Source organism: Felis catus, chromosome D4, assembly GCF_018350175.1.
Source record: "Felis catus isolate Fca126 chromosome D4, F.catus_Fca126_mat1.0, whole genome shotgun sequence".
NCBI lineage: Eukaryota > Metazoa > Chordata > Mammalia > Carnivora > Felidae > Felis > Felis catus.
In genome coordinates, this window is record NC_058380.1 from 84,050,952 (window position 1) to 84,078,212 (window position 27,261).

Sequence of the window (27,261 nt, forward strand, 5' to 3'; positions counted from 1 at the left end):
GCATAGGTGAATTATTTTTGCAGAATTTGTTTCATCTTTATTACCTCCTTTAGAACCCAAGGAATTTTTGAGTCCTCTAAAACCAAGTGTTTTTTGATAAATAACTATTCAAGGTTGTGATGGGCCAGCTTGGATTCTGAGAAAGTGACCTATTAAGTGTCCTTATGAGTAAATTTCTGTTCCACCATTAATGATAATAGTAATTGGCATTTATTGAGTTCTTTCTCTCTTTGTAGACATTAGGTAAACTAGTTAAAATTATGAATTCCATAATTCTGTGGAGGGATCTTAATGATTGATTTCTTTTTGAAAAGCTATTTTAGGCAACTAGATTTATTTATTATTTATTTTTATTTATTTATTTTTTGTGGTCCAGGAGGTTCCTTTTAGGTAAAACATAGTCAATGGTAATAAATAATGCTGCTTGAAGTTTGATAATATTTATAAATTTATGGGGTGTCTGGGTGGCTCAGTTGGTTAAGTGTCCGACCAACTCTTGATCTCGGCTCAGGTCATGATATCAGTTTGTGGGTTCGAGCCCTGCATAGCCCTCCATGCTGACGGTGCAGAGCCTGCTTGAGATTGTATCTGTCTCCCTCTCTCTCTGCCCCTCCCCTGCTTGCTCTCCACCTCTCAAAATAAAAATAAACTTTAAAAAATATTCATAATTTTATGAGATACCATTCTGGTAAATCTGATGAAATGGACTGACAGCCTGCTGTTTATTATACCTTCCCTAATTTTGAGGGTGGACTCTTGGATCTTGAAACAGGCTTTACCAGTATTACAGCTCAGCAAAAAATGCAGCTGAAGCTCACAGTTCTCTTTCTGTTTGGTTGTTTTGTACACCCACTGTACTTATGGAGGAAGCTAAGTTTATGCAGGGACCAAAGCTTCCTCAAAGCATGTGAGGTGGTGAAATCATTCTCTCCGAAATTCTCAAAGGGCTCTTAAGGACTTTAGGTTTTTTTTAATTTAAATTATGTAGTTTATCTTGAGCTCCAGCTTTATGAATGTCTAGTGAGTTGTCATTAGAGATTGTTGAATTGGAAGAAATTAGATTTGGTGGTATTTAATTTCAGACTAATAAAATTAATGGAGATTTATCTAACTGTGAGAGTTCCTGATACCCATTTCTAGATTGGTGCCATTGCAGTTCTGCTTATTAGTGTATAGCTTGTTATTGTTGAACTGTGTCCATAAGTACTATCCTTTTTGTTGCACTTGAAATTTTTCACACTTATGGGGCGCCTGGGTGGCTCAGTCGGTTGAGACGTCCGACTTTGACTCAGGTCATGATCTCACAGCTTATGGGTTTGAGCCCCGCTTTGGGCTCTGTGCTGACAGCTCGGAGCCTGGAGCCTGCTTCTGATTCTGTGTCTGTCTGTCTGTCTGTCTGTCTCTCTCTCTCTGCCCCTCCCCTGCTCACACACACACACACTCTCTCTCAAAAATAAATAAAACATTAAGAAAAAAAAAAAGCATCTGATTTCAGCCCAGGTCATGATCCCATGGTTTGTGGGTTCGACCCCTGTGTCAGTCTGTATGCTGACAGCTCAGAGCCTGGACCCTGCTTCGGATTCTGTGTCTTCCTCTCTCTCTGCCCCTTCCCCACTCATGCTTTGTCTCTCTCTCTCTCCCTCTCAAAAATAATAAATGTTAAAAAAAATAAATAAAAATTTCCCATGTGTAATATATTATCATCCACGGAATTTGTCTGGTCCTGAGTGTTTAAGTAATTGCACTAACAGATCATTTAGCAGAGGAATCTTAGTCCCAAGTTTTTATTTAAAAAAAAAAAATTTTTTTTTAGTTGTTTATTTATTTTTGAGACAGAGAGAGACAGAGCATGAACGGGGGAGGGTCAGAGACAGAGGGAGACACAGAATCTGAAGCAGGCTCCAGGCTCTGAGCTGTCAGCACAGAGCCCAACGTGGGGCTCAAACTCACAGACCATGAGATCATGACCTGAGCCGAAGTTGGAATTTCAACTGACTGAGCCACCCAGGCGCCCCACGTCCCAAGTTTTTATTATGTTTTCTTTTTTTTAAATTACGAAAGTAATGTTATTTGTTTAAAAAAACCCTAAAAATACAAAAAAAGCTTTTCTTCCCCACATATATATGTACATGCTATATGTTTTCAGTTTTTTCTTTTTTTCCCCCAGAAATTATTGTCAATACTTGCAGTGCTTTACATATATTAACTTGTTAAACTTTTACAGCCCATGAACATACCTTATGAAGTAGATTCTATTTTATGTCCTTTTGCAGATGAAGAAAGCAAGGCAAGGAGAATTATCAAAGGTTGCACAACTAGTGAGTGGCAAAGCTGATATTGGAGCACAGGGAGTCTTGCTCGAGGGTTTGTGGTTTAGCTGCCTCTTGGGTCTTACCTTGGGTATCATTCTTCAGTGTGCTTTTTTCATGTAATGGTACACCATGGACAACTTTCTGTGTACCTCTCTCAATAATTATGTATTGCTTCTCAATAATTATGTAGTACTCAGTGACAGAGATGTACCATAACAATGTTTTTCAAAATTAATCTTGTTTAATATTGTCAGTTACATTAGTAATGATTTCACGTAATACTTTTTTTAGGGGTGTCTGGGTAGCTCAGTTGGTTAAATGTCCAACTCTTTTTTTTTTTTAATTTATTTTCATGTTTATTTTTGTGAGAGAGAGACAGAGCGTCATCGGGGGAGTGGCAGAGTGAGAGGGAGACACAGAATCCGAAGCAGGCTCTAGGCTGTGAGCTGTCAGCACAGAGCCGGATGAGGGGCCCAAAGTCACAAGCCTTGAGATTATGACCTGAGCTGAAGTCTGATGCTTAACTGAGTGAGCCACCCAGGTGCCCCCAACTCTTTTTTTTTTTTTTTAATGTTTATTTATTTTGAGAGAGCACACGTACAAATGTGAGTGGGGGAGGGGCAGAGAGAGAGGGAGAGATTCCCAAGCAGGCTCTGCACTGTCAGCCTGGAGCCAGACTCAGGGCTCGATCCCACAAACTATGAGTTCATGAGCTGAGCTGAAATCAAGAGTCAGACACTTAATGGACTGAGCCACCCAGGCACCCCAAGCACCTGCTTGGGACTCTCTAGCTCCCTGCCCCTCCCCCACTGTGTGCACGTGTGTGCACTTGCTCTCTCAAAATAAGTAAATACATTAAATAAATAAAAAGTCAAGGTTTTTGAACTGGAATAAGTGAGGATACATTAGTATTTACTAAGTAATGCATATTTAGCAGGGATTTTGATATTCTCTCAGTTGGGTTGTGTAATGAAATCTGAGCTTAACCCACGAGCCATTTGGTATGCATGAATTTCATTATTTTTGTGGTTAGTCTGTCTTCTTTAATTCTCGAAAATTAGTAGTGTATTGGGGGCAAAAAAATCGACATCTGTTTGGATTTTATTTATTTTTGGCAGGCTGTAGAATTTTGGTGTCATAGCAAGAACTCTGGTGTGGTGTTAATTTGAGATGTGAATACTGTCTGGCTTTATATGACTTGCATCTTTAAAGTAGTGTGCCTTTCAGTTCCTTGTACCTTGTGCCAGGAATAGTTGGTACTAAGTCCGTTTTTTTCCCCTACAGTGTTTCACTGTTTTTTCAAATATACCAACTAAAGATAATTAAAGTATGATTTGCTTCCATTTTTTTCCTCATTGACAGTTATTTTTTATTTTTATTTCTTTGAAAGTTTATTTATTAATTTTGAGAGCGAAAGTACGAGCAGGTGAGGGGCAGAGAGAGAAGAGAGAGCAAGAATCCCAAGCAGGCTTTGCACTGCCAGCGTGGAGCCCGGTGTAGGGCTCGAACTCACGAAATGTGCAGTCATGACCTGAGCCAATTTCGGACACTTAACCAATTGAGCCACCCAAGCACCCCAATAGCTATTTTTTAGTTGTGAAGAAGCACATCATTCAGTCATTTGTGTAATAATTTTTTATAAATTCAGATGTTAAACGAGTACCTGCTAAATGCCAGCCTGTCTGCTGAGAAAATGGGGATACCAAGATGACTATGTCACTCCTTCAGGTAACTTGGAGGTTTGTTGAGAAAACAACACTTTGTTGCAAACAGTATAAAATATGAAAAGCTATGATAGAGATGAGCCCAAAGGAGAAAGTATGAGAATGGCCAGGAAAGACTCCTTGGTTTGAGCTGGGCTCTGATGCTTAAGTGAGATTTAACTGGCCAGTGACAAGAGTGGGTCAAGAATTCCAGAGGGTATGTAGAAATCTGGTCTGTGGAATCTGTTCAGATTTGTTATGATCACATATCCCTGTGAGAATGAGGGCCCCTCAAGAGCAGACTTTGCCTGTCTTGTTCATTAGTGCCTAGCACATTGTAGATCTTTAACAAACATTTGTTGAATGAGTGAGTGAAGGAAGTGTGTTAAAGTTCACTGTGCTTGTCCATTTTTTAGAAAGAGATGAACTCATTATTTTTAATACCTGACGATTTTTAGATCATGTAATTTAACAAAACATAAAATGAGTAATAAACTGCTCCACACTGAAGGAGGTTAAGTTTTATAAAAGGAAACACATGTAGACAAATCCTTGTAATTCAAAATGGTTATTTATGAAAAATATTTGCAAAAGATGTTCATCTCTTGTATGGATTGGTTAGATCCCTGGAAAGTGGTGGGTAATTAAAATAAATCCTCAAGGGGTGCCCGGGTGGCTCAGTCAGTTGAGCTGCTGACTTCTGCTGGGGTCATAGTCTTGTGGTTTGTGGGTTTGGGCCCCATGTTGAGCTTTGTGCTGACAGTGCAGTCTGCTTTGGACTCTCTGTCTCCCTCTCTTTGCTCCTACCCCGCTCACTCTCTCTCAAAAATAAAGAATAAACATTAAAAAAAATTTTTTTAACAAATTCTCAAATTTAAATTATTTGATTGATAAACATTGGAAGCTAACATTGTGGTAGGTCATTAAAAATTGGCAGTCATGTCCTTTTTGCCGTATCGGGTTAATATGGTATCAGTGAGAGTGAATCTTTTTTTTTTTTTTAATGTTTATTTATTTATTGTTTTGAGAGAAAGTGTGTGTCAGCTGGGAGGGGCAGAAAGAGAGGGAGAGAGAATCCCAAGCAGGCTGTGCACTGTCAGCACACACCACACCCTGACATGGAGCCCGATCCCATGAACCATGAGATCATGACGTGGCTGAAATCAAAAGTTGGACGCTTAACCGACTGAGCCACCCAAGCACCCCAATTAAAAAAAAATAATGCTTATTATTTTAATAATAAACACACACACACACACATTTTTTAATGTTTACTTATTTTTGAGAAAGAGAGAGCTCATGAAAGGGAAAGGGCAGAGAGAGAGAGGAAGTCATAGGATCCGAACTGCTGACGGCAGAGAGCCTGACGAGGGGCTCGAACCCACGAACTGCAAGATTATGACTTTAGCCAAAGTCAGACGCTTAACTGACTGAGCCACCCAGACACCCTGACAATTTGAAACTTTCAAAGAAAAAGGGACTTGTCCAGATACTGACTCACCAATGAATAGTTGTTGAAAGACTGGGGCGATTAGAAGTGGCCTTGACTTATGAATTACAGCACTCACAGATGGTGTAGTGGTAAGAGCTCAGTGAGTCACATGTACTTGGATTCTAGTTTCATCTTTGCCAGTTACTAATTTGACCTTGGGCAAATTAATTTCCTCAGTTTCCTCACCTGTAAAACATGGATAAGAATACCTGCCTTTCAGGGATGTTATACAGATTAAATGAGAATATTCATTTAAAACACCTGGTTGGTGCCTAGCACATGACAAGCCTGAAATATATGGTAGTTATTATTTGTATTTACTGAACACTGATATATTTTACTATGACCAGTTAATTAAAATTCTTTTCAAGCTCAACCATTACTATTTATATAAAATTTTTTAATGTTTATTTATTTTTGAGAGAGAGCACGAGTGCAAGTGTTGGGGGCGGCAGAGAGAGAGGGAGACACAGAATCCCGAAGCACGTCTCAGGCTCTGAGCTGTTAGCACAGAGCCTGGTGCAGGGCTTTAACTCATGAACTGCGAGATCATGACCTAAGCCGGAGTCGAATGCTTAACCAACTAAGCTACCCAGGTGCCTCTCAACCATTACTGTTTATAATGCAGTTTTAAAAAGTTTGCTGTTATATGGAAATTAATAGGGGCACCTGGGTGGCTCAGTCGGTTGAGCATCTGACTCTTGTTTCAGCTCAGGTCACGATCTCATTCATGGTCTGTGGGTTCAAGCCCTGCATCAGGCTCTGCTGACAGCGTGGAGCCTGCTTGGGATTCTCTCTGCCCCTCCAGTGTATGCTCTCTCTTTCTCTCAAAAATAAATAAATGAACTTTTAAAAACTTTAAAAATTTATATATTTTTAGAACAGTTTAAGTTTTACAGAAAAATTGAGAGAATAGTATAAGGAGTTCCCATGTACCTAGCACCAAGTTGCCCCTATCATTTACATCTTACCCTTAGCATGGTATATTTGTTACACTTAGTGAATATATATATATATATTTTTTTTTTAAACGTTTTTATTTCTGAGAGCAAGTGGGGGAGGGGCAGAGAGCGAGGAGGACAGAGGATCTGAAGCAGGCTCCACACTGACAGCAGAAAGCTTGATGCGGGACTCGAATTCACAAACTGAACCATGAGATCGTGACCTGAGCTGAAGTTAGATGCTTAACCAACTGAGCCAGCCAGGGGCCCCACTGAACCAATATATTGACACATTATTATTAAAGTTCATATGTTATTTAGATTTCCTTAGTTTTCACCTGATGCCCTTTTCCTGTTCTAGGATCCCACTTTATATGTAGTTGTCATTATCTCTGTAATATTTTTGAAGTTTTTTTATTTTTATTTTTAATGTTTATTTTATTTTTGAGAGAGAGAGAGACAGAGCACAAGTGGAGGAGGGGCAGGGAGCGAGGGAGACACAGAATCCGAAGCAAGCTCCAGGCTGCGATCTGTCAGCACAGAGCCTGACGTGGGGCTGAGACTCATGAACCACGAGATCATGACCTGAGCTGAAGTCACATGCTTAACCAACTGAGCCACTCAGGTGCCCCTATTTATTTACTTTTAGAGAGAGAGAGAAGGAGACAATCCCAAGCAGGCTCAGCATTGTCAGCACAGAGCCCGACCTGGGGCTCGAACTCACAAACCGTGAGATCATGACCAGAACCAAGATCAAGAGTCAGACACTTAACCAACTGAACCACCCAGGTGTCCTGAGAGGTTGTTTAACATAGTGTTGGATGTCCTAGCATCAGCAATCAGACAACAAAAGGAAATCAAAGGCATCAAAATTGGCAAAGATGAAGTCAAGCTTTTACTTTTTGCAGGTGACATGATACTATACATGGAAAACCCTATAGACTCCACCAAAAGTCTGCTAGAACTGATAAATGAGTTCAACAAAGTCACAGGATACAAAGTTAATGTACAGAAATCAGTTGCGTTCTTATACACTAATAACGAAGCAACAGAAAGACAAAGAAACTGATCCCATTCACAGTTGCACCAAGAATCATAAAATACCTAGGAATAAACCTAACCAACGATGTAAAAGATCTGTATGCTGAAAACTATAGAAAGATTATGAAGGAAATTGAAGAAGATACAAAGAAATGGAAAAACATTCCGTGCTCATGGATTGGAAGAATAAATATTGTTAAAATGTCAATACTACCCAAAGCAATCTACACATTCAATGCAATCCCAATCAAAATTGCACCAGCATTCTTCTCGGAGCTAGAACAAGCAGTCCTAAAACTTGTATGGAACCACAAAAGACCCCTGAATAGCCAAAGTAATATTGAAGAAGAAGACCAAAGCGGGAGGCATCACAATCCCAGACTTTAGCCTCTACTACAAAGCTGTAATCATAAAGACAGCATGGTATTGGCACAAAAACAGACACATAGACCAATGGAATAGAATAGAGACTCCAGAATTAGACCCACAAGAGTATGGCCAACTAATCTTTGGCAAAGCAGGAAAGAATATCCAATGGAAAAAAGACAGTCTCTTTAACAAATGGTGCTGGGAGAACTGGACAGCAACATGCAGAAGAATGAAACTAGACCATTTTCTTACACCATTCACAAAAATAAACTCAAAATTGATAAAGGACCTGAATGTGAGACAGGAATCCATCAAAACCCTAGAGGAGAAAGCAGGAAAAAACCTCTGTGACCTCAGCCGCAGCAATTTCTTACTTGACACATCTCCAAAGGCAAGGGAATTAAAAGCAAAAATGAACTATTGGGACCTCATGAAGATAAAAAGCTTCCTTTGCACTGCAAAGGAAGCAATCAACAAAACTAAAGGCAACCGATGGAATGGGAAAAGATATTTGTAAATGACATATCAGACAAACGGCTAGTATCCAAACTCTATAAAGACCTCACCAAACTCCACACCCGAGAAACAAATAATCCAGTGAAGAAATGGGCAGAAAACATGAATAGATGCTTCTCTAAAGAAGACATCCAGATGGCCAACAGGCACATGAAAGGATGCTCAATGTCACTTCTCGTCAGGGAAATACAAATCAAAACCACACTGAGATACCACCTCACGCCAGTCAGAGTGGCTACAATGAACAAATCAGGAGAACAAATCAGTAGGTGCTGGGGAGGATGTGGAGAAACGGGAACTGTCTTGCACTGTTGGTGGGAATGCAAACTGGTGCAGCCTCTCGAGAAAACAGTGTGGAGGTTCCTCAAAAAATTAAAAATAGATCTACCCTATGACCCGGCAATAGCACTGCTACGAATTTACCCAAGGGATACAGGAGTGCTGATGCATAGGGGCACTTGTACCCCAATGTTTATAGCAGCACTTTCAACAATAGCCAAATTATGGAAAGAGCCTAAATTTCCATCAACTGATGAATGGATAAAGAAATTATGGTTTATATACACAATGGAATACTACTTGGCAATGAGAAAGAATGAAATATGGCCTTTTGTAGCAACGTGGATGGAACTGGAGAGTGTTATGCTAAGTGAAATAAGTCATACAGAGAAAGACAGGTACCATATGTTTTCACTCTTATGTGGATCCTGAGAAACTTAACAGAAGACCATGGGGGAGGGAAAGAAAAAAAAAAAAGGTTAGGGAGGGCGGAAGCCAAACCATAAGAGACTCCTGAAAACTGAGAATACACTGAGGGTTGATGGGGGGTGGAAGGGAGGGGAAAGTGGGTGATGGGCATTGAGGAGGGCACCTGTTGCGATGAGCAATGGGTGTTGTATGGAAACCAATTTGACAATAAATTTCATATTAAAAATAAGATGAAAAATAATAGCATGTTTATATATTGGTGAGAATATCCAGTAGAGAGGGAAATATGGATGGGGGGATGGGGTAGTTGGGATTACTGCAGTAATATTCTTGAGTAGATAGATGTGAAGGGAGGAAATTAGCATAAAAGTGAGGGTTGGCTTTGATCATGAGAAAGGCAGTCCATTCAAAATAAAAGGTAGAGCATGTGTGTGTGTGTACACATATATATATACTTGTAGTTACTTGTAGTTGTTGCTGGCGTCCAAGTTGACTAAACTTTATGAGGATGGAGGCTGTGTGTGTTCTGTCTTGTACTATTAGTGCCTGGTACAATGAAGACATTCAGAAAATTTGTTGAATTAAGTTGGAGAAGATCGCTTTTAACAGTCTTACCAATTCTAAGATTCTTTTTTTTATTTTTCTTTAATGCTTTTTATTTTTGAGAGAGAGACAGCGTGTGAGTGGGGGAGGGGCAGAGAGAGAGGGAGACACAGAATCTGAAGCAGGCTCCGGGCTCTGAGCTATTGGCACAGAGCCTGAAGCAAGGCTCAAACTCCTGAACCATGAGATCATGACTTGAGCGTAAGCCGGACGCTTTACCGACTGAGCCACCCAGGTGCCCACCCTTTAATTTTTTTGTTAATGTTTATTTAAAAAATTTTTTTAAATTTTTTTAACATTTATTTATTATTGAGAGACAGAGAGAGACAGAGCTTGAGCAGGGGAGGGACAGAGAGAGAGGGAGACACAGAATTGGAAGCAGGCTCCAGGCTCTGAGCTGTCAGCACAGAGCCCGACGCAGGGCCCGAACTCACAAACTGCAAGATCATGACCTGAGCCGAAGTCGGACACCTAACTGACTGAGCCACCCAGGCACCCCTGTTAATGTTTATTTTTGAGAGACAGGGAGAGAGACACAGAGCACGAGCAGGGGAAGGGCAGAAAGAGAGAGAGGGAGACACAAAGAACCTGAAGCAGGCTCCAGGCTCTCAGCTGTCAACGCAGAACCCGATGCAGGGCTCAAACCCATGAACCGTGAGGTCATGACTTGAGCCGAAGTCAGAGGCTTAACCAACTGAGCCTCCCAGGCACCCTCACTTTTTTTTTTTTTTAAAGAGAGCACGAGTAGATGAGAGCACGATAATGAGTGATAATTGAGCATTTTTTCATGTGTCGGTTGGCCGTCTGGATGTCTTCTTTGGAGAAGTGTCTATTCATGTCTTTTGCCCATTTCTTTACTGGATTATTTGCTTTTGGGGTGTTGAGTTTGATAAGTTCTTTATAGATTTTGGATACTAACCCTTTATCTGATGTGTCAATTGCAAATATCTTCTCCCATTCTGTCGGTTGCCTTTTAGTTGTGCTGATTGTTTCTTTTGCTGTGCAGAAGCTTTTTATTTCGATGAGTTCCTGATAGGTCATTTTTGCTTTTGTTTCCCTTGCCTGTGGAGGCGTGTTGAGTAAGAAGTTGCTGCGGCCAAGGTCAAAGAGGTTTTTGCCTGCTTTCTCTTAGAGGATTTTGATGGCTTCCTGTCTTACATTTAGGTCTTTCATCCACTTTGAGTTTATTTTTGTGTATGGTGTAAGAAAGTGGTCCAGGTTCATTTTTTTGCATGTTGCTGTCCAGTTTTCCCAGCACCACTTGCTGAAGAGACTGTCTTTATTCCATTGGATATTCTTTCCTGCTTTGTCAAAGATTAATTGTCCATAAGTTTGTGGGTCCAATTCTGGGTTCTCTGTTCTGTTGACTTAAGTGTCTGTTTTTGGGCCATTATCCACCTGTATTTTAAATGAGTGTAAACTCAGATGAAGTAGATATCACTAGAAGCCAGTTGAAGTAAAAACCAATAGATAAAAGGAACTTTAAGGAGTCAATTATTAACAGAACTGAAAATTAAGGTAGATGTGAGTGACAAAATGTTTAGGTTAGTCTGTTGAGAGCAAGGGCTGTTTTTGAATCAGAACTGAGTCAGTGTGAATTTTGATGTAGCTACTTGCTAGATACATCAACACTTTTCTCAACTGTTAAATGAAGTTAATGAGAGCATAGTCATCATAGGGTTTTAAGGATTCAATGAGGAAAAAATAGCAGTGCTTGGAATAATAAAGTTCTAAATAAATGTTAGCTTGATAGAGTATTGTTATTGTTTGTTTGATATTGGCAATGTTGTTACTTTTCAGGATACTAACTTATTTGCAGATGTTTGTACTTTCCTGTTGTCTTCAGTATGGTAAAATTTCCCACTTTTAGTTGTTTCTGCCTATATTTTATTTAAGCCATTTCCTGGTAGCTGTTAACTCCTCTTGTGTTATAGGGTGCCTTAGAAGAGCAGAACAACTTTATAGACTTTACTTTTTACATTCTCCAACCCTCTTTTGGCAACTGTGGGGTTTTTTTTTTTTTTTTTGCTTTTTTTAATGTTTATTTACTTTTGAGAGAGAGACAGCGCAACAGGGGAGGGGCAGAGAGAGAGAGAGAGAGAGAAAGGGGACACAGAATCCGAAGCAGGCTCCAGGCTCCTAGCTGTCAGCACAGAGCCCGATTCAGGGCTCGAACCCATGAACTGTGAGATCATGACCTGAGATGAAGTCGAATGCTTAACCGACTGAGACACCCACGCACCCCGGCAACTATTGTTTTTAAGCAGTGTCCTGTTAGGTATTATTATTTGTGTGTGTGTGTGTGTGGGGGGCGGTATTTTTTTTTCAGAATGTGTGAGCTAATAATAATCTTGGTGCTGTACCTGATTTGAGTTCACTTAACATGATTGAGCTCCTCCTACCTGCCATGAGGTATGTTAGGACACAAAGTTGAATTCTCTCCCTCAGTGTTTACAGTCTAAGAGGAGAGATAGAGATGTAATATCATTATACTCCAGTGTGTGGTACATGTTGTATAAAATAGTATTCAGCATATGAATTTAATTTAGGTAAACTGGACATAAATATAGGTCAGAGTTAATATTTTTAACCTCTTGACATTTTACCCAGTGGTTTACTGACATTTTCTTTCTTTTTTTTTTTTTTAATTTAATTCAATTTTTAAAATTCACATCCAAGTTAGTTAGCTTATAGTGCAACAATGATTTTAGGGGTAGATTCCTTAATGCCCCTTACCCATGTAGCCCATTCCCCCTCCCACAACCCCTCCAGTAACCCTTTGTTTTCCATATTTAAGAGTCTCTTATGTTTTGTCCCCCTCCCTGTTTTTATATTATTTTTGCTTCCCTTGTGTTTATCTGTTCTATGTCTTAAAGTCCTCATATGAGTGAAGTCCTATGATATTTGTCTTTCTCTGACTAATTTCGCTTAGCGTAATACCCTCTAGTTCCATCAATGTAGTTGCAAATGGCAAGATTTCATTGGTTTGATTGCCATTTACTGACATTTTCTTATGTTTATATGGTAATGAGAAGATTATGGATTTATACAATAATATTTTATTTATAATTTTTATTTTTTTATATAATAATGTTTTAAAAAGTATCATCTTGTATGGTAACCTATTAACCTGTTTTTTTGCCACCATTCAGACCAGCTAATTATAGAAAGAAAAATTACTGAAACATACAATTCTTGAACTTGATGAAAGGAAAAAAAATGCTTAGCAAGTTTGTCTAGACTTACCTAAAATATCTTTGATTTGGAGCTCTTGAGGGATTTAGAAAGTGAATTCTTGTTTAGATTAGGTGGAGCATTACTTGCATGTGTTAAATTTTTTTTAAGTGAAGCTATATTTGAAGGTTTTAATTTCTAAATTGCATAAATTGGTTCATATTTTGCTATGTCACTGGAAACATTTTATGTGTCCTCTCTATCTTGAAGAGTATTTCAGTTATAATTAGACTGTGAGCTCCTTGAGATTAGGGGACCTGGCTAAGCTCCAGAAAAGCTCAGTAATATATTTGTTGAATTAAATTGTATTAAAGCAGCAAGAAGGGCACAGTTTGAGAATTTCTAAAATATTTTTTCCAATTTTTTATTATGAAAAATTTCTAACATAACTGAAATTGTTGAAGGATAGTATAGTGATCATCAGCTACCCTTCACCTAGATTCAACAATTGTTTACATTTTGCTGCATTTAAAAAATCTCCTGGGGCACCTGGGTAGCTCTGTTGGTTAAGCGTCTGACTTTAGCTCAGGTCATGGTCTTGTAGTCTGTGGGTTTGAGCCCCACGTCGGGCTCTGTGCTAACAGCTTGGAACCTGGAGCCTGTTTCAGATTCTGTTGTCTCCCTCTCTCTCTGAGCCTCCCCTACTCGTGCTCTGGCTTCCTCTCTCTCTGTCAAAAATAAAGAAAAAATTGTTTTTAATCTCTTATTTTTTTGCTGACCCATATACGAGGAAGTTGCAGACATCCTTAACACTATACTTTTATATGCTTGAGCATGCATCTCTTAAAAATAAGATATTCTCCTGAGTAACCACAGGATTTTTGCATCATTCTTGTAGGGATCAGGGTAATAATAATGGCGTACTGGCTCTATCATCTGTCTACCACTTGTGTGGCCCTGAGCAAATTACTCAGCATCCCCGAGCCTCAGTTTCCTGGGCTGCAGAGCACTTGTTTCAGAGGGATATTATGAAGAGGGAATGTTTAAAGTTCCTAGAAGCACACCAGGCACCATTTTCAGTTTATAACCTGTTTCTCCATATGATACTCAACTGTGGTGAATAATACCATACCTACTCTTGTTCCTAGAGTTGGAAACTTTAACCTTATTTTCCCCAATTGTGATGAAAAAACCTTGTGTTTCTGCCTCGTAACATGTCCCAAACTTGTCCTGTTCTTTCTATTGCTACTACATTTCCTGCCTACCAACAACTTCATTGTCTCTCTTCATCTAGTCCTATCCCCATGTCCTCATTTTTTTCCTTACTGCTGGAGTTTATGTTCTCAAATATAAATATTATCGTAATAGGAGCTTAAACTCCTATTTAAAACTTTTCCCAACACCTACAGTGCAAAGTCTAAGTTTCTTGACTCTGGCTTTTGTGTACCTTTTGTCTCTGCAGCCTTATCTCTCATTTTACCCATTCTCCACCTCTCCCCACCTCACTGAACACAGACACAGTCCCCCAGACTGTAGGAAGCCATGAGTAACTCTCTAAATGTACTCTTCATTATACACCTCTGTGCCTTTGCTTGATTCTATCTGGAACTCCACCCCACCCACCATCCTCTTTATGTCTGGCAAATACTCGTCTCTCCCCTCCCCAGCCCCTCAACTTGCCTTTCAAGACTAGGTGCAGGTATCTAACTCCTCAATTGTTTCTTCTCTTTTTGTCCCCCCCTCCACATTGTATAGTCTTCTAGCATAACACCCATTACATTTTTGGACAGCCATTTGCTTGCATGTCTGTTTCATTCTGCTAGGTTAGGAAGTTCTTGAGGGTACACATTAGATTTTATTCCTTTTGTATTTCTGGTACCTAATATGTTGCTTGTACCAGGATGATAAATGTAGATATTGTGTCCACTTTTTATGGATGAAAAAAATCTGAGGTTCAGAGAATATGCTTTATGTGCCCAAGTAATAGCACTAATTAATGAAGTATTCAGGTCTTTAAGAGCCCATTTCAGTACTATTTTCATTAACTGTAATACTTCTTACAATTGCAATCATTTATTCAGTGATTCTATTCTTAGTCTATGGACCTAGAGCCCCCTAGAGGATGTTAGAGTTCCCACATGGAAGTCTACAAAGTTATATAAATTGTCTGTAAACTGAGTTAATACGATTTTATAAGTATATGTCTGTATGTCACCAGTTATTTTTTGAATGTACCCAGATACTTTTGTTATTAACAATGAATCATCTTAGCGGACATACTTACATCTTTTGAGAAGAGAGCAATATGAGGGCCTTCATGATACAGGAGATTTAGAATAACAGCTTCGTGTGGTTTGCTGGGGAATTGATAAGGTATAAGAGAGTGGTCTTTGGAAGCAATAAGATTCAGGTTAGATGGTAATATCTGAAATTTTCCTAGTTTTCAGTAGTTCATTAAAATAAGAAAGTTAAAAAAATTCCTGAAATGAAAATTATTAATTGCTAAACCTGTTTATGTCAGGCAGCTTTAAAAAACATTTCTAGCTGCTACCATAATGTTTAATTCTGTTTTTTTGGTCTTAGCACCAAAAAAAAAATTTCAATATATGAAGAGTTTTTTTTTTTTAATTTTTTTAATGTTTATTTATTTTTGACAGAGAGAGAGAGAGCGAGCAAGCATGAGCGGGGGAGGGGCAGAGAGAGAGGGAGACACAGAATCCTAAGCAGGCTCCAGGCCCTGAGCTGTCAGCACAGAGCCTGACTCGGGGTCTGAACTCACAGACTGCGAGATCATGACATGAGCCGAAGTCAGTTGCTCAACCGACTGAGCCACCTGGGCGCCCCATATGTGAACAGTTTTTATTGGATCTGTAAACATATTGAGAGCTTTGAGGTCTGGGTTGTCATCTCCGTTAAAATGTGAATTCACTACAAATGTATTGTTTTATCAATTCCAAATCCATTAAGGTCACTCTTGAATCTGATTGGGTGGGACAACTTTTTTCCTAGCTTTATTGAGATATAATTGACATATAACATTGTGTAAGTTTAAGGTACATAATGTGATGATTTGATACACAAACGTATTGCAAAGGTTAATAAGGTTAATTAACACCTCCTTTACCTCATATAATTGCCGTTTTGTTGTTGTAGTTATGGTAAGGACATTGAAGCTATACTGTCATAGTAATTTTCAAGTGTACAATTGTAATGTTAATTCTTTTTTTTTTTAAGTTTACTTATTATTCGAGAGAGAGAGTGAGAGAGAGCATGAGCAGGGGGAGGGCAGAGAGAGAGGGAGAGAGAGGGAGAGAGAGCGAGCCCCAAGCAGGCTCTGTGCTGTCAGTGCTGAGCCCTACTTGGGCCTCAGTCTCATGAACTGTGAGATCATGACCGGAGCTGGAATCAAAAGTCGGACACTCAACTGACTAAGCCACCCAGGCGCCCCCATAATGCTAGTTCTTAATAGAATTATTTTTCTAACTTATTGACAGTGTGCTACCTGGACATACGATGTTGTATTGTGTTATATGGGCCACAGGCACTTGTGTCGTTGATATAAATCATTTGTGGTTTGGGGCTACACTGATTACTGTCGTTGATATAAAACATCATCACAGAGGGGCTATGAGCTGAGTGCTTTGTGTCACTCTACCCCGTGTCCCCTGGGAAGGTCTGAGACTAGGGCCAAAAGTGGCCCCAACAGGGTCCTCCCTGAGTTTCAGGGAGGTGAGTTCCCAGAGATTGGGTCTTTGCTTGAGGTCAGACTGGGCAGGAGATGCTCTGGACCCCACCCTTGGGGAGGAGGCAGATGCCTCCTTAGCTGGAGGTTGGAACAGATTTGCGGCCAGCAAGTGAGTTTAGTGGCTGAGCTGAGGTACCCTGCCCAGGGACCTCATAACCCAATTCACACTACTCTCCCCTGTTTAAAAAAAAGATGTGGTCTGGCAGGCCTAGGTTCAAGGGCATGCATAGCTTAAATAATAATGCTTTAAAATATGTGTGCTATTTCTATTTGTTTAGCTACTAGATAAACAAGAATTATGTGAGTTTATTCCTTTGGCAAATATTTGTTCAATTCTTTAAATTTTTTTTTTTAATTCTAGAGAGAGGGTGGGAGTAGGGAGAAGGGAGATGGAGAGAGAGAGAATCACAAGCAGGTTCTGTGCTCAGTGCTGAGCCTGATGTGGTGCTTGATCCCAGGACCCTGGAATAATGATCTGAGCCAAAATAAAGAGTTGGATGCTAAAAAAAAAAAAAAAAAAAGGAGTTGGACGCTCAACCGAATGAGCCATCCAGGTGCTCCAAATATTTGTTCAATCCTTGCTATGAACCAGGCCCTCTCCTCAGCCCTGAAGTTACAGCTGTGAGTGAATAAAACAGACAAGCCTTGGCCCTGGTGGCTCTTACCTTTAAGTGGGGAACCATACATACTCTAAGCATAATGAACATGCTAGTAGCTGTCTGTAATTTAATGCTAGACCGAGGCAAGTACTTTTTAAAAAGACTGGAAAAGGGAATAGGAAGGGATGGTTTCTATTTTAGGAGTTATCTGAGAAGGCCTTTCTAAATAGAAATTTGAGCAGAGAGACCTAAATGAAAGTACTAGCCTTGCAAAGATACCTAAAGGAATAGTGTTCCAGACAGAGATCATCAAATGCAGGGCTTTGAAGAAGGGGCATGCTTGGCCTGTTCAAGCAAGGAAGCCAGTGTGTCTGGAGCTGTGTGAGCAAGGGTAGAATGGTAGGAGATGAGGTTGGAGAAGTAGCCAGGGGGTAGACCTTCAGATTTCATTCTAAATGTAAAATAAGGCTTTGGATGGTTTCTAGTAAGGGAATAAGGTGATCTGACTGACTTTTAAAGGATGCTCTGTGCTAGGTAGAGAATGGACTCTAGTAGTACAAGAAAGGAAGCAGGGAAATCAGGAAGTGGTGGTTATAGACCTTTGGGTGAGAGATGATGGTGGAGGAGGTGGTGAGAAGTAGTCAGATTGGAGATGTATTTTAAAGATAGAGTCAAAAAATAATAATAAAAAAAAGTCAACAGGTTAGGTTGATTGCAATGTAAAAAGGAGCAGTCAAGGAAATTCTAGTGCTAATAGACCCTAGATTTGAAGGAAATACACAAGGTTTTTACTGAGAGTGTCTCTGAGCGGTGGCCTTATTAGGAACTTTCCTTTTGGCTTATCTGTATTTACCAGTGTTTCTTTTTTTTTTTTTTAATTTTTTTTAACGTTTATTTATTTTTGAGACAGAGACAGAGCATGAACAGGGGAGGGGCAGAGAGAGAGGGAGACACAGAATCTGAAACAGGCTCCAGGCTCTGAGCTGTCAGCACAGAGCCCGACGCGAGGCTCGAACTCACAGACCGTGAGATCATGACCTGAGCCGAAGTTGGATGCTTGACCGACCGAGCCACCCAGGCGCCCCATCAGTGTTTCTATACTGAACCTGTAATGCTTCTGCAATAAATATATAGATTATTTTAAAATTAGAGTTAATCATAGTACTAAATGTAGCCTTGTTCTTTTGTTTTTTGTTTATTTTATTTATTAAAAAAAATTTTTTTAACGTTTATTTATTTTTGAGACAGGGAGAGACAGAGCATGAACAGGGGAGGGGCAGAAAGAGAGGGAGACACAGAATCTGAAACAGGCTCCAGGCTCTGAGCTGTCAGCACAGAGCCCGACGCGGGGCTCGAACTCATGGACCGTGAGATCATGACCTGAGCCGAAGTCGGACGCTTAACTGACCAAGCCACCCAGGCGCCCCTGTTAATTTTATTTTTGAGTGCGTGAGAGAAAGAGTGCAAGTGGAGGAGGGGGCAGACAGAGAGGGAGACAGAGGATCTAAGGCAGGCTCCGTGCTGACAGCAGAGAGCCTGATGCGGGGCTTGAACTCATAAATTGTGAGATCATGACCTGAGCCGAAGTCAGACACTTAACTGACTGAGCCATCCAGCACCCCTAAATGTAGCCTAATTCTTAATGTATTCTCCTACCCCTTTTGATTTTGGAAAACAATTTAAGTGACATCAAATTTTTAAATTTGTCTTTTTCCTCTTAGTGATTAGCTTTTGTACCTGCCCTGCGTTTGAAGATGGTGAAGCTGGATATTCATACTCTGGCCCATCACCTCAAGCAGGAACGATTATATGTAAACTCTGAGAAACAGCTTATTCAGAGGCTAAATGCAGATGTACTTAAGACGGCTGAAAAGTTGTATCGGACAGCATGGATTGCTAAGCAACAGAGAATTAATTTGGACCGGCTTATCATAACCAGGTAAAGAAAAAGTTTTATGAACCACTGTAGTTCTGTGCTCACTGGTAACTGTAAATAATCTATTTCCTACAAAGTGCATGGTTTCAGACAGTTTGAGTCAACATTAAGGTGAGTTTTTGTCTATTAAGCACTGTTACAGAGAATTACACCTTTAGTGTTAATATTTTATACCACATCAATTAATTTTGTCTCTTTATATATGTAACATTTTATTGTTGCTGAGAGTAAATTATCTTGTGTTCTACTTTTTTTCATTTTTTTAAGTAGGCTCCATACCCATCATGGGGCTTGAACTCATGACCTGAGATCAAGAGTTTCATGCTCTACCAAGTGAGGAAGCTAGGCACCTCTCTGCTTTCCTAATATTACTGTTGTTATTTTAGAGATGAAAAAAATTTTTTTGTAAATTTATTTATTTATTTTGAGAGAGAGAGAGAGAGAGCGTGCGTGCGTGCTTGTGCGTGCAGGCAGGGGAGAGGCAAAGAGGGAGAGAGAGAGAATCCCAAGCAGCTCAGAGCCCAAGGGGCTTGATCTCCAGAACCTGTGAAATTATGACCTGAGCTGAAATCAAGGGACACTTAACCGGCTGAGCCATCCAGGCAAGTGACCCAGTTTTTAAGTAATCTCTACACCCAACATGGGGCTTGAACTCATAACCCTGAGATGAAGAGTTGCGTGTTCCACTGACTGAGCCAGCCAGACATGCCCTTTTTCCTAATATTATTTAACATATAGTTGGCTCTTGAACAACAAATAGGTTTGACCTGGGCGGGTCCACTTATATGTGGATTTTTTAGAGTAAAGTACTATAAATGTATTTTTCTCTTCCTTATGATTTTCTTATGACATTTTCTTTTCTCTAGCTTACTTTATTGTAAGAATACAGTATATAATACATATAACATACAAAATATGTGTTAATCGACTTTATGTTATCTGTAAGGCTTTCTTCTGGTCAACAGTAGGCTATTAGTAGTTAAGTGTTTCAGGAGTCAGAAGTTTTATGTGGATTTTCCATTGCACCCGGGGTCAGTGCCCCTGATGCCCGCATTGTTCAAGGGCCAACTGTATACATTTCTATGCTTTGATACTGTCTACTTCTTCGTTTAGAAATGTTTTTCACTGTGTTAATACCTTATTGTTCTATTGTTCTAAGAAGCAGTTTTTAACTGTAAGAAGAGTGGTGCTGAGGTATAACGTTGAGAAAAGCGAGACACAGAAAAGTACATACTGTATGATTCCATTTATGTGACATTGAAAAAAAATAGGGCCAATCTTTGATGGTAGAAATCAGAATAATGGTGGGGCGCTTGGGTGGCTCAGTTGTTTGAGCATCCGACTTCGGCTCACGTGTGGATCTCACGGTTTGTGGGTTCGAGCCCTGCATTGGGCTCTGTGCCGACAGCTCAGAGCCTGCAGCCTACTTCGGATTCTGTGTCTCCTTCTCTCTCTGCCCCTCCCCTGCTTGCACTGTTTCACTCTGTCTCTCAAAAATAAATAAATGTAAAAAATAGAAATATAATTAAAAAAAGAAATCAGAATAATGGTTATTTTTTTGATACTTTTCATTGGACCTGATTTAATATGAGGAATTTGTCTTCCTTTGTACTTTTGGTTTTGCCTTTCTTTACACATTGAGATGCTGGTGGGCTGAAAGATTTGAGCACTTTGGAGTGATCTCATTGCTGGGACTATAATCAGTCTACGTTTCAGTGGAGTTTTAGTGGAGTTTCAGTGGAGTTTCAATGGAGTATATGTGTTATATTATTGTTGATTTTGTTGTTTTGCTTGTCTGCTCATTTTTTAGTGCTGAAGCTTCCCCTGCTGAATGTTGCCAGCATGCCAAGATTTTGGAAGATACACAGTTTGTTGATGGATATAAGCAATTAGGATTTCAGGAGACTGCTTATGGAGAATTCTTGAGTCGGTTAAGGGAAAATCCTCGTCTTATTGCCTCCTCTTTGGTTGCTGGGGAGAAACTTAATCAGGAGAACACACAAAGTGTTATTTACACAGTTTTTACCTCCCTCTATGGCAACTGCATTATGCAAGAAGATGAAAGCTACCTCCTTCAGGTTTTGAGATACTTGATTGAATTTGAACTTAAAGAAAGTGACAACCCCAGGCGACTTTTGAGGAGAGGAACTTGTGCCTTCAGCATCTTATTTAAACTTTTTTCTGAAGGACTGTTTTCTGCCAAACTTTTTCTCACAGCTACTTTACATGAGCCAATCATGCAACTGCTTGTTGAAGATGAAGATCACCTGGAAACAGATCCAAACAAGCTAATCGAGAGGTTCTCCCCATCTCAACAGGAAAAACTCTTTGGAGAGAAAGGCTCAGATAGATTCAGGCAAAAGGTTCAAGAGATGGTGGATTCCAATGAAGCCAAACTGGTGGCTTTGGTGAACAAATTCATTGGTTATCTCAAACAGAACACGTACTGCTTTCCACATAGTTTGAGGTGGATTGTGTCACAGATGTACAAAACCCTCTCCTGTGTAGATAGACTGGAAGTCGGGGAAGTCAGGGCAATGTGTACTGATCTCCTTTTGGCCTGCTTCATCTGTCCTGCAGTTGTCAATCCAGAACAGTATGGAATAATTTCTGATGCTCCTATTAATGAGGTGGCAAGATTTAATCTGATGCAGGTATGCTTTTGCTATTATTATTAGTGTGGCATTCAGTTGAAAATCATTTGATTAGGTAGATGGGAATAGAAAATATGATGATAATATTTATATATTCTTACCATTCCTTTGCCTCAAACTGCCTTAAATGTTTTCTTCTTAAGAAATGGAAGCAGTTATTATATTGCGATTTAAAAATATTGTCAAATATTTTAGTCATAAAATATTTTGTGTTAGTTTTTAAATAAAGTCCTCAGATTTGAATGTATGGTTGGTTAGATTGTCTAGAACAGGGCCACCGTCCCTTTCCCATGATTTCAAAACCTAGCATGATTGAAAATCTTTATACATCATTTTTTTTTTAATGTTTATTTATTTTTGAGACAGAGAGAGACAGAGCATGAACGGGGGAGGGTCAGAGAGAGAGGGAGACAGAATCTGAAACAGGCTCCAGGCTCTGAGCAGTCAGAGCCCGACGTGGGGCTTGAACTCACAGACCGCGAGATCGTGACCTGAGCCGAAGTCGGACGCTTAACTGACTGAGCCACCCAGGCGCCCCTATACATCATTTTCTATACATTGTTTAGTAGCAAAACTTAACTTGAACTCACATGAGGCTGTTTATCGTTATTCCATTTGCTGCTAATGAATATTCCTGTTTTGCTGCAGAAATGTTAATACATTTGATTACAGAATGCCACCCTTAATACTGGCTGTGTTACATCTATGCACTGATCAGCCTTTCAAAAATTACAAATTTTGAAATCTGAAACTCTTCAGGCCCTAAGAGTTTTAGAAAGAGGAGTTCTGTGTGTGTATTAGCATTCCTTACCCCTCCCCCCCCCGCCAATCATCTGAACTACTGAAATCATGTTATTTTTTTTTTAATTTTTTTTTAACGTTTATTTATTTTTGAGACAGAGAGAGACAGAGCATGAACGGGGGAGGGGCAGAGAGAGAGGGAGACACAGAATCGGAAGCAGGCTCCAGGCTCTGAGCTGTCGGCACAGAGCCCGACGCGGGGCTCGAACTCACGGACCGCGAGATCGTGACCTGAGCTGAAGTCGGACGCTTAACCGACTGAGCCACCCAGGCGCCCCTGAAATCATGTTATTTCTTAAGAGAATCTTTTAATCATATCCTATCCCACAGAAATACTGTGAAGAAGAGACTGAGTTTATTTGGAATAGATTTTATCTTTGGATGATTTTATTTTTCAACGATAAGTTTTTTTTTCATGGTTAGTTCTATTATATTGGTATGTTTAGCAATTAACTATAAAGAATCCCCAAAATAAAATTAAAAAATTTTTATTATCTGTGAAACACTAAATTTATTCTAAGATAGTGTAGTTGTAGTTTTTATTTTTGTCATTCCAATAAAGATTGAGTCACTTATTTTCAAAATGAGCAAAAAGGGGAATTGTCCCAGATATTAAGATAATGCTATATGATACTAGTTTTCTCCAAAGTGTCTTTAAAGAGAGTAGATTAGGGGCACCTAGGTGGCGCAGTCCGTTAAGCGTCCGACTTGAGCCAGGTCACGATCTCGCAGTCCGGGAGTTCAAGCCCCGCGTCAGGCTCTGGGCTGATGGCTCAGAGCCTGGAGCCTGTTTCCGATTCTGTGTCTCCCTCTCTCTCTGCCCCTCCCCCGTTCATGCTCTGTCTCTCTCTGTCCCAAAAATAAATAAACGTTGAAAAAAAAAATCTTTAAGAGAGTAGATTAACAGTTCTCTCTTACCAGTAAGAAACTTGCTCTGTGAATTAATATTTACCTTCCAAGCAGCTATGTTCTGTAGGATTTTTAAATCTAGAAAAAAAAAAAAATTCTACCTTGAGTATTTTATGAACTATATAAGGGAAAAGTACTTCATATTAACTTGAAGTAGTTTGAATTTTTGCAAATGAATTTTAAGATTTCTAAATGTATGAAAAGTATAATATCAGAAACAAAGGTGTTGCATTTTTATTTCATATTGTCAATATAATGTATAAAGCAAAATTTTCTGTTTATTGTCCATAACTCTTAATCTAAATATAGTAAAAGCTGATGTAGAGAAGATACATGTTTTATTTGGGACCCTCTTTTGCATGCTTGGTCAGATTGTGTGAATATTACTATGAAACAGATGTTTAGACTAGAATGGAAGTGCTTTCATAGAGAAGAATCTGTAAGTATCTATAGCCTGTGTCTCCCTGCCACTGCTTTGGGTTGCAGGTTGGCCGCCTTTTGCAGCAATTGGCAATGACTGGCTCTGAAGAGGGAGACCCCCGGACAAAGAGCAGCCTTGGAAAATTTGACAAAGTAAGAATGAATACTGTCTCGTGTGAAATACTATTTATAGACAATTTTGCCAGAGTATTAGTGAACTTAACTACTGTCTTTATGGTCTTTCGGTGGTGTTTAAATTAAATATTCATTTCAGTTACCCTTGGTATAGCCATAGAAGGATACAATATTGGATCGGCAGCATTCATTTTTTTCATTTTAGAAAGAGAGAGTGTGCGCTCGTGTGAGTAGTGGGAGAGAGAGGTGGGAAGGAGGGTGGGGAAGGGAGGGAATCGAATCTCAAGCAGGCTCCACGCTCAGGGAGGACCCCGATGCAGGGCTCAATTCCATGACCCTGGGATCATGACCTGAGCTGAAATCAAGAGTTGGACACTCGACTGACTGAGCCACCCAGGCACCCTGGATGAACAATATTTAAAGGAAGATGTCACAGGGCACCTGGGTAGCTCCTGCTGAGCGTGGAGCCTGCTTGAGATTCTCTCCTTCTCTCCCTCTGCCCCTCTCTCCTGCTCTTGTGTATGTGCACACACACTCTCTCTTTCTCTCTCTAAAATACAAAAAGGTTTAAAAATGATGATGTCACTAGAGATTACTTATTCTCAATTAATGAAGAGTTGAGGAGATGCCATAAGAGAGCCAAAGAGCTATTATTTTAAAAAGTTTAATTTAAGGCATCTGGCTGGCTTAGTGGGTAGAGCATGTAACTCAATCTCAGGGTTGTGAGTTCAAGCCCCATGTTGGGTGTAGAGATTACTTTAAAAAAATTGAAAATGTTTAAGTAAATAAATAGTTTAATTTTTTAAAAAGTCACTAAAGTTGGGTGCCTGGGTGGCTCAATTGGTTAAGCATCTGACTTTGACTCAGGTCACAATCTCACAGTTTGTGAGTTAGAGCCCCATGTTGGATTCTCTGCTATCAGTGGAGGGCCCACTTTGGATCCTCTGTCCCCTTCTCTCTCTGCCCTTCCCCTGCTCACGTTCTCTCTCAAAAATAAAAACTAAAACATTTTTTTAATAAGTTACTAAAGCAAACAAGAGATAATTGTATAGTTTTAAGTGTATTTCATAAGTATGTTTTATGGCATTGTTCACTTTAATTAAATTAGATTTTAATTAATCATAGTCAAGTAGGCTATACATTCTACTTTTTTTTTTTTTAATTTTTTTTTCAACGTTTATTTATTTTTGGGACAGAGAGAGACAGAGCATGAACGGGGGAGGGGCAGAGAGAGAGGGAGACACAGAATCGGAAACAGGCTCCAGGCTCTGAGCCATCAGCCCAGAGCCTGACGCGGGGCTCGAACTCCCAGACCGCGAGATCGTGACCTGGCTGAAGTCGGGTGCTTAACCGACTGCGCCACCCAGGCGCCCCCATTCTACTTTGTTTAAAATTCAGAGGTTATATAGTCAAATTCTCCTTCCACCTCTGATTTCTAGCCTTTATTTCCTCCCCAAAAGATTCTTCTTTTTTTCTTTTTTTTTTAATGTTTATTTATTTATTTTGAGAGAGAAGGAGAAAGCACGTGCATGTGTGCAGTAGGGGCGGAGGGAGAGGAGAGAGAGGATCCCAAGCAGGCTCCATGCCGCCAGTGCAGAGCTGGATGCGGGGCTCAGTCTCATGAACTTGTGAGATCATGACCTGAGCCAGAATCAATACTCGGATGCCTAACCAACTGAGCCGAGCCACCCAGGCACCCTTCCTCCCCAAAAGGTTCTTGATGTTCTCAGTCTTTTATGTTTTCTTCAAGAGGTCTATATGTAAACAAGCAAACTCTTACATATATTTTCCTAGTCACCCCATCCCTCCCTTTTCACAAATGGTGTAGTGTGCACTGTTCTGTGTCATGTTTGTTTCACTTACCAGAATTTTGTGTAGACAATTCTATATTAATTCATGAAGAGTTTAATTTGTTTCAATGTTGGGTTTAATATAATTTTCAAGAATAACTTTTTGCATGCTTGTCCCCCTTGATTAGACATTTTGTTCCCTTATTTTAAAGGGGAAATATTTCACTTTGATTTTTCCCTGTTTAACAGAGCTGTGTTGCTGCTTTCCTTGATGTTGTGATTGGGGGCCGCGCAGTGGAGACCCCTCCAATGTCCTCCGTTAATCTTCTGGAAGGATTGAGCAGAACTGTGGTTTATATAACCTACAGTCAGCTTATTACTCTGGTAATGGCTTTATTCTTTAATAGGATTTTCTCAAAAGTCATTTATCTAAGCATGGGCAGAGTCATAAATGAGTACATTGTGTGAGAAATATATATTGTATTTGAAAAATTGATCTCACTAGCTAACGTCCTTTTACTTTTGCCAGGTGAATTTTATGAAGAGTGTAATGTCTGGAGATCAACTAAGAGAAGATAGGATGGCTCTTGACAATTTATTGGCAAACCTGCCCCAGGCAAAGCCAGGAAAAAGTAGCAGTTTAGAAATGACTCCCTATAATACTCCTCAGCTGTCTCCAGCAACCACTCCAGCAAATAAGAAGAATCGATTGCCTATAGGTAAAGAGAATTTCTCATATTCAGGCTCTCCTTAAATTTAGTGTGTGTGTGTATGTGTGTGTGTATATATATATATATATATATATATATATATATATATATATGTATATATATATATATATATATATATATATTTGGCTTTTGTTTCTGTTCAGTGTTTTGCAATATGGTTTTGAATAATTTGGGAAAGCCTTTCTCTTTATGTTTACTGATACTAATGCAATTTTTAAAAATTGCACCAATTAGTTATGGTTTATGAGTAAGTTCTAGCTTTATCTAGACCTACTTTTCATAATTAATTGAGATCATGCCACCAACAGTATACTTTGATTATATTTTAGTAACTTTTCTTGGAAATCTGGGTGTGCCATTTGTTATAAGTAGTCAGTATTTGGATTATGTAGCCCTGTCCTTTGTTCAAAGTTCTAAATAATAAAATAATAACTTAGTAGTTTCTGTCAGTAAAGTGGGAAATACACAGTTACTATTTCCCCAATATTGTTTTTTTTTGTTTTTTTTTTGTTTTTTTTTTTAACATTTATTTATTTTTGAGACAGAAAGAGAGCATGAATGGGGGAGGGTCAGAGAGAGAGGGAGACACAGAATCCGAAATAGGCTCCAGGCTCTGAGCTGTCAGCACAGAGCCCAATGCGGGGCTCGAACTCACAGACTGCGAGATCATGACCTGAGCTGA

General features: G+C 39.6%; 1 protein-coding gene across 9 annotated transcripts in view; it reads left to right on the forward strand.

The window, feature by feature from the left end:
• GAPVD1 (GTPase activating protein and VPS9 domains 1) overlaps window positions 1-27,261 on the forward strand; it is a 75,802-nt gene that overhangs the window by 9,670 nt on the left and 38,871 nt on the right. For all 9 annotated transcript variants that reach the window (XM_023242715.2, XM_045043110.1, XM_023242714.2 and 6 more), the window contains exons 2-6: window positions 18,925-19,142; window positions 20,950-21,793; window positions 23,990-24,076; window positions 26,098-26,232; window positions 26,378-26,567. In XM_023242715.2, the coding sequence (XP_023098483.1) occupies window positions 18,958-19,142; window positions 20,950-21,793; window positions 23,990-24,076; window positions 26,098-26,232; window positions 26,378-26,567 (1,441 nt within the window). In that variant the 5' untranslated portion in view covers window positions 18,925-18,957. The remainder of the gene's footprint in view (window positions 1-18,924; window positions 19,143-20,949; window positions 21,794-23,989; window positions 24,077-26,097; window positions 26,233-26,377; window positions 26,568-27,261) is intronic.